Here is an 8192-nt window from a genome sequence, read left to right on the forward strand (position 1 = left end):
GGGTTCTCAATTCTATTCCATCAATCTATGTGTCTGTCATTGTACCAGTACCATTGTGGTTGACTTTCAACTGATGTTGAAATACTTTCCCTTACCTGTGATTTTTTCCTAGGCCTTTCATGTTCTTACAATTAATCTCAAAGAAGTAATATATCTGATGAGTTTATTAAAATGACTGATAGCCCCTTTAAGTACAGAATTGAGGTTTTACTGTACAGCAGAAAAGATTAGACTATAAAGTCAGAAAACTTGGCCTATGGTACTTTGTAGCTTTGCTATTTGTCTAGTTCTTTCACTTTTCTTAGCTAGTTTGTTAAGTGTGAAATACCTTGCATGGAGGATTATAAAACCCATTGCCACAGAGTGAGTTCTGACTTAGCAGGTAGTACAGTAGCCAAGTACCTGGCTTCTAATTGGAAGGTTGGTGATTCAGAATCACCAGCTGTTTTATAGGAGAAAGATGTCCAGTTGGCTTCCGTAAAGACTGCAGCCTTGGAAAGCCCTCAGAGCAGTTTTTATTCATCCTCTAGGTTAAGGAAGGATAAGATGTTGTGAAGTGCCACATGACCCCCAGTGACCCTTTTAGCAACAGATCCTGCAGACCATGCCCTACCCTATGCAGCACTCTTCATCCCAGACACATCTGAGCCCACTGCTGCAGACACTGCATCAATCCATCTCACTGAAGGTCCTCTTCCCCGTCAATGACTCTTCGTCTTTTCAAGCATGATGTCCTTTTCCAAGGAATAGCCTCCCCTATCATGTTCAAAATATATGAGGTGGAACTTCATCACCTTTGCCTCCAAGAACATTCTGGTTGTACTTTCTCCAGCACCTGTTCTTTTGGTAGTCCGTATGATGGTCAGCACTTTCCTCCAACTCTACAACTCAAATGAATTGATTCTTCTGTTATCCTCATTCATTGTCTAGCTCTTATATGCACAGACTGGAGAGACTGTGACTCGAATGAGGTATACCTTGGTCTTCAGGTTGAATTCCTGCTTTTCACGACTATGAGAAGATTGTAAACAAAACCCAAAGCCCATTTGCCATAGAGCCAATTCTGGCTTTACACCAAAAAAAAAAAAAAAAACAACACAAAACCACTGCCAGTTCTCACCATGACCCTCAATCAGGTTTCTACAACTGTATTTTTATGGAGACTGCCCATCCTTCTTTCAAAGTAACTAGTGAATTTCAACTGTGGACTTTTCAATTCAAGATGTAACAAGAAATTTATCACACCATCAGAGCTCCAGCACCCCTGTAAGGGGTGCCTTACGGCTATACTTCATATGGAAGGACCCTGCCACATCTTTTTTCCAGAAAGCCGCTGCGGAGTTCAAACCACTGACCTTCCTGTTAAAAAATAAGCACTTGACAACCAGGGCTTCTTCAGAGGACTATAAGCATAAACGGGAAATAGATGAATGCACTCTTAAAATGTAGAGGTTTTAATGGAGAATTTTTAGGTTAAGGTTTTTCAGATTTGAGGGGAATAAGAAAAATGCTGCTGCTTTATAAAAGATAGACCATAATGTATGTATATTCTTTTTGCCTCAATAGGTCATTGCTTCATTTGATATGACGATATACTTTAGTGCTTTGTGCCTGCAAATTTCAAGACACCTTCATATAAATATCTTCAAGACTACATGTCATCAAGCACCTGAACAGGTTCACAAGCATATTGACTGACTAATATCCCAAAGAGAAGAGAAGAAGCAGTTAGGGGAATCTATGAGTGAAGGAAATTCCCCCTTTGCAGGAGGCTAGTACACTACCAAATAAGGATATACGTGAACATAAAGCATAAGTACTAGTCTCTCAGTTATGAATCCCTCTTTGTATACCAAGTTTTGATCACAGGTTCAAGTTCTTTCTCCAAAGAGTCATCAGATTAACATGGATTGAAGAGACTTTCGAACACTTGCCATCTCTTGCTGCTGAGTATCCATCATAATTTTTTTCTGTAACATAGCCATTTCTTTTCTTAGTTCACTAATTAGAATTTGAAAGCTAACTAGAATTTTCTCTAGTTTGTATTTTGTAACAAATTTATGCAGTCAGTTCAAAAAAACGAATCTTGTTTTGAAGTAACTTGTTCTTTGAGGGTTCTTTAACTTTGTCATAAGGAAGACATTAAGAGTCTCTTATGAAAAATGAAAACAGTAACTAAAAATCACAAGCATCTAAGAATAAAAAAAACTTTAAAAAAAAACACAGCAAAAATATTTTCCTTTTAGAATATTAGCCAAACTTTGGACCACTATCTTAAGTACAAATTTTTACATTTAGCTTGCTCATTATGAATATGAGAACTTTCACTGGATCTTTCGGAGCCGTATCTTCTGATTCATATTTGGCCCCATTTTTATGTAATAGTTATGCAGATCATATTCCATGTGATTAAAAATTAGGAAACATAAAATAGTGAACAAACTCTTTATCTTAAGAAAAAAGCCTATTAAATAAAACAGTGAAAACTTGTATTTAAGAGAGAAAAATAAATACACTTATGTGAGTTATATATACAGAGAACAATCTAGTTCTTTTGACTAACTATTGGCAAAACTTCTCAAATACAGACCTTCATAGATGTTTGAATAGTAATAGGGATCTATATATCAAAATACACTGTAGCTTAAAAGGAAAATCTTTTCTAAAATGTAATGATTTAGGAAGTAACTGGTCCATTTATCGCAAATATTTACTAATGGTAGAGGAATAACTTTTTTCTCTATGTTATTACAGTAACAAAGAGACTCTGTATGGCCTTTTTTTAAAAAAAAACAAACGCAAAAAAAACCTTAATAATCCTTAAAGCTAAGAGAGTGGTCAGTTATAGGGACAAGAAATAGAATTTAAAAGTTGTATGAAAAACAAGTTGCTGCTTTCCTCCTGATGGGCATTATTTTGTTTCAGATGAGCCACTGAAAGTAATTTTACATTTCAAATTTTGAAACCATTTACTATTTATTAGATCCAATGTTTCCAATTGAAGATTTCATGTTCTTTATTTAAAAAAAAATAAACATTTTAAAAAAACAAGGCATAAGAAATTTTCAGTGAATAATGTGAAATCAAATTCCCATATATTTATTGAATATTAAGCGTGAAAAAGAGAACTTTCTTGGTAATTTATTTTAAAGACAGATGGGAAATATTTAAACCCTATGCAATTAAGTGTATTAATGAAATGCTCTTAATAGTTAAGAGCAGAGTGTCATTTAATTGTGGACTAAACCCAATTAAATGGCCTTTTTGATGTCTTGTAGAAATGACATATTCACAAATTTGTGTCTTAAAAACTGATATTTATAAATCTTGCTTACCTGTCTTAATGATTTTTACCAGTTTAATTTATTCTAGAAATAAACTTAAGTTGTTCTTAATAAAAAAAAATTTAAAAAAAAGAATCTCAATCTATTCACCATCTATCATGATTCAAGATACTGTGTTTATTGGGCCAGGTCTTTTATTCTTAGACCAGTACTTTAGTAATTTTGTAGATGAATATATTGTCCTACGAATAGCAATGGTCATTGCTTCATTTGACATGACGATATACTTTAGTGCTTTGTGCCTGCAAATTTCAAGACACCTTCATATAAATATCTTCAAGACTACATGTCATCAAGCACCTGAACAGGTTCAAGTTCTTTCTCCAAAGAGTCATCAGATTAACATGGATTGAAGAGACTTTCGAACACTTGCCATCTCTTGCTGCTGCTGTTATATGAAAAAAAGATATGAAACATTTGTTTAATACTTAGTTAAGTGTTATATATATTTCAGCAAATAAAATATTTCAACACCTAAATTCTCATTTTTCAGTTTAAAAATAACTTACAGTATCCATCATAATTTTTTTCTGTAACATAGCCATTTCTTTTCTTAGTTCACTTTGTGCACCATTAATAAGTGTTTCATTATTCTTCTCCATTTCCTCCATACTCTGAAACACAAGTGTGTATTAGTTCAGTTACAAATAATTTTTCATCTCCGGCAACTTCTACAATTAGTTTTTTAAAACAAGAAGTTTGAAGTAATACTTATTACAAATAAAAGTCTAAGTAAATACATACTAAAATACCCAGTAAATAAATTTTTTTTAAAGTCAGGTATTAGTATAGGAGGGAAAACAGTAGCATACTTTGCTGAAAAGCAATGGTTTCATGAACTGGTAAGTTGAAGATGAAGCAAAAAAAGACTGGCTGGCACTCCCCTATCAATAAAAACCCACATACTGAAAATAGAGAGGTCTAGGTGCCTAGTGAGTAGGAAGTTGTGCTGCCAATCCAAAGACAGGCAATTTGAATCCACTAACTTCTCTAATGAAAGATGTGAAATCTCCTGAGCAATCTACAGACTCCAAAAACCCTATAGATAGGCAGCTATGAGGCGATTCCAACTCAACAAACAGCAGTGAGTGATACGGAGATGATAATGATAAAAGACCTCCTAAATATTCTTTTTAGACTTTGTTTTCAAATACATACTTATGACTGTTCTCCTAAAAAACCTCAAGGTTAGAAAGCTATGCAAAAAGTGTTAACATCAATTTTATGCATAGTATGAAGACCCTCTATGAGGTGGATTGATTCAGTGACTGGGGTAATCGGGATGGGTGTGTCAGAGGCAATGCGATTGGCAAAGGATAGAGCAGGGTTTAGGACTGTTGTACATAGGGTCGCTATGAGTCACAAACGACCCGACGGTACAAACAACAACATATACAAATCAGTTTATCATTTCCTGCTTTAAGTAATTCTTACAGAACTGTCAATGAATCCTAAAAAAAAAAAAAATACATTTAGCATTCCAGTTAAATAAGAAATGAATTCAAATAAAAAAATGGTTACTAAGTTAAAATTATATACCAAAATGTTTTTCCCATAATTTGAAAAGAGAATAAATTCTATTTCTTTGTATGCATTATAAGAATGTATTGTGTCACCAAATTCAACACACCTTTACAAACTGCTCATATAACTGTTTAAGTGTTTTCAGTCTCTGGCTCTGAACAATTCTAGATTGCTGAAAAACCTTTTGTTGATGTCGAAATACATTCTGCAATAGAAAAGATTGTAATAATTTTTTATTTAGAAAAAATTCTGTATTACATTAAAGGCTATACTTTTAACATTTTAATTATTATGATCAACTTTGGTTAGTTTGTATCCAATACTAATACATAAAAACAACATATAATCTACCAGATGTTAAGTCACAAATATTTCTTAACAGTATTCAAACATGTCTTATTTCTTAGTGAATTGAATATCTACATCGGTGATCCTTATAACAATGCTAGCTTTTTCAGTTTTTACTTATCCCCACCTAGAATTTTATCTTTTCCCCTACACTTCAAATTTAACATTTCCCAAACTCTGATTAGCCTTTAATTTTTAGAGAAGAAATTTGTGTTATTTTACAAATAATAAAAGGATGAAATCCAAGAAGAATGTAGTAATTATGCAGTGTATAGCTAGGGCTGACTTCTATCCTTATAGGGATGGGGAACTGACATGAGTCTGGCCATTATGAAGAATTATATTTTGTCTATCCTTATAGGGATGGGGAACTGACATGAGTCTGGCCATTATGAAGAATTATATTTTGATCACAATGACTAGCTCAGAAATAGGCAAGTGATCCAAACTAGGTAACTCCAGAGTACTTTTCTGTCTAGCTATTGAAAAAGACTAAGTCCACTGGGTTTATAAAACTAGTTTTAAGGTAGCAAAATGCTATCTTGCTTACTACATTAAGAACCTACCATTGAGAAATGAAGCTAGAAGCCCACATGACAATGTATGAGTAACCATTCTGTAACCCCTACCTGTAAATTGTTCTTGTGTGCTGTCAGTACAGCACAGAGTAGAATGTCCCACAAGGTTTTCAAGGTTGTAATCTTTACAGAAGCAGGTTGCCACATTTTTATCCCTCGAAGTGGCTGATGAATTTGAACTACAGACCTTTCTGTTGGCGAGCATTTTAGTCACTGTACCATAGCAATCCTTAAAGCTAATTTTTATTTTGTTCTTTGGAAAATTTCTGTTAAAGCTACAAGGAAGCTCAACCAAAGATTTTCGTGAATTTGGTATATGCCGTTATTTTTCTGGTTTGCAGTTCAGCAGGGGCAAAACATAGGCTGCCATGGGTTACAGAACCTTGCTAAATTTCTTGGGTCTACAGCAAGGATACAGAAGCTCTGGCACTGCAAGCTCTAGTCCCATAGCAAGTTTTGTGGTTCAAATCCACCAGCTGTTGCTCAGTAGAAAAATGGGCTGGCTCATCCTGTTGCAATTTATAGTCTTGGAAACCCGATGAAGGAATGCTTTGCGTCAGAAAACTGACGTGATGGTAGTGAATGTGAATTTAATACAAGACTAAGCTCTTCAGAAAGCTGGACAATGACTAAGGATGATAGAAGGAGAATTAATGCCTTTGAGCTATGATGCTGGAGCTAAGGATTCTGAGGCTTTGTCTGACATACGTTGGGCATGCTGCAAGGCGGGACCAGGTCTTGTGGGACATCATGTTTAGGAGGGTGGAGTGGCAATACAAGAGAGGAAGACCCTCGATGAGACGGATTGATTCAGTGCCTGGGGTAATGGGAGTAGGTGTGTCATAGACCGTATGACTGGCACAGGATACAGCAATGTTTAGAGCTGTTGTACAAAGGGTCGCTATAAGTCGTACACGACTCAACATCACATAAACAACATGCTCTTCAACTTTGATTATATCAGGTTAATACTGAACAGATATTCTTATAATAAAAGTAACAGTGATACCTACAACTAGTTTTTCTTCTTGTTCCTTATTTTTCTGTATATCTAGCTCCCACTGATGAAAGCAAGTCAGAAACTGCTGATTATAGTCTTCACTAAGCTTCTGCCTATAAAACATAATAAGAAAAAAAGATTTTATATAATTTATACTATAAAAAAGGAGGTAACAGCAGCTCAAATCTGTTAAGAAACTAAAAATACAATGATGGTTACTTTAACAACAACAACAGAGATAGTCTTTAGCTCTTAAAAACTAAGAAAATGGAATATGTAAAAGTTTTCCAGGAAAAAACCCTTTCATTGTATTTCCAGTTTTCATTTTCTCCTACTAAATTGGTTCTAGTATGCTATAGATGTAATGAAGTTATTATACAGCACTATGAATAAAACTTACACTTAATTTATTCCTCACTCTGACACAAAAACATTTATACAAAAGGACTGGCTGCCTAAGTTAGTTCAAATACATATTTGCACTATGAAGATGACCTTTTTTTATATATTGTTGAATATTGCTTGAATTATCATAATATTAATTAAGGCTTATATAATATCTACTAATCAGCTTGCGTAATTTTAGAATGAGTATTTTTTGTCTAAAATTATTACTATAATGATTTGGAAAAATTTCTTTTTCAAGCAACAGTGTTAAATCATTATATATTAACTGGGGTGAGGGATAGGCTTGTGGTAGAGGTGATGGGGGCCTGGCTATAGGTCTGAGTATTTCTTTTACAGTAACAATATTTATTTAAAATGAAGGAAAAAGATAATCCTTATTGGCTACCAGGAAACAGATCTCAATTTTATGGTATAATAAAGTTATAGGCTAAAAGACAAACCTATTTAGAGAATATCAAGTCAAAATTTTTTTTCACTAATCTTTCAGTATATAGAATAGTATTTGTCATTAGTGATTTTCATCCATGAATATGAATAATACAAACATTGTGGCTCTAAAATTACCACGATCTTACCTTTGTTCTTGCTGTGTTTTCCAAATATTTTCAATTTTCTGATTACTGCTGTTGAGAGAAGCTTTGGTATACATTTCTAATCTTTTTCTCTTTGCAAGAAGAGCCTTGTTAATGTCCGCTATATTGAAAATATTAAAGTTTAATGTTGAAAGGTTTTTGTTTACATTCAAATTAATTATTGGTAAAGTTGATTCAACAATACTGGAAGATATTTAAATATATACTTTTAAAAAGCAAGGTTATTTGATTACTTTCTGCTGAGAAAATGGTCAGGTACAAGAATGCCAATTCTAGTTTTCGGAATTGCACGTTTTTTTCGTTTCTTCATGAGAACACATGTAAAACTAAATTTTTAAGTTTATACAATTCTTTTCAGTAAATGAACATATTTTGATGAATTACTGTTGTTGTTGTT

General features: G+C 33.6%; 2 protein-coding genes across 2 annotated transcripts in view; one reads left to right on the forward strand and one right to left on the reverse strand.

The window, feature by feature from the left end:
- Positions 1–1698, forward strand: part of CHPT1 (choline phosphotransferase 1) — a 35473-nt gene extending 33775 nt beyond the window's left edge. Inside the window, exon 10 of the mRNA XM_006888574.1 lies at positions 1567–1698. Coding sequence (XP_006888636.1) covers positions 1567–1698 — 132 coding nt within the window. The remainder of the gene's footprint in view (positions 1–1566) is intronic.
- Positions 1699–3678: 1980 nt separating this feature from the next.
- Positions 3679–8192, reverse strand: part of SYCP3 (synaptonemal complex protein 3) — an 8898-nt gene continuing 4384 nt past the window's right edge. Inside the window, exons 5-9 of the mRNA XM_006888575.1 lie at positions 7778–7895; positions 6808–6907; positions 4975–5073; positions 3854–3958; positions 3679–3732 (exon numbers count right to left, since the gene is read on the reverse strand). Coding sequence (XP_006888637.1) covers positions 3679–3732; positions 3854–3958; positions 4975–5073; positions 6808–6907; positions 7778–7895 — 476 coding nt within the window. The remainder of the gene's footprint in view (positions 3733–3853; positions 3959–4974; positions 5074–6807; positions 6908–7777; positions 7896–8192) is intronic.

The sequence above is a fragment of the Elephantulus edwardii genome, unplaced genomic scaffold (assembly GCF_000299155.1).
Source record: "Elephantulus edwardii isolate Elephantulus edwardi_28Jun2011 unplaced genomic scaffold, EleEdw1.0 scaffold00068, whole genome shotgun sequence".
In the NCBI taxonomy this organism is placed as follows: Eukaryota; Metazoa; Chordata; class Mammalia; order Macroscelidea; family Macroscelididae; genus Elephantulus; species Elephantulus edwardii.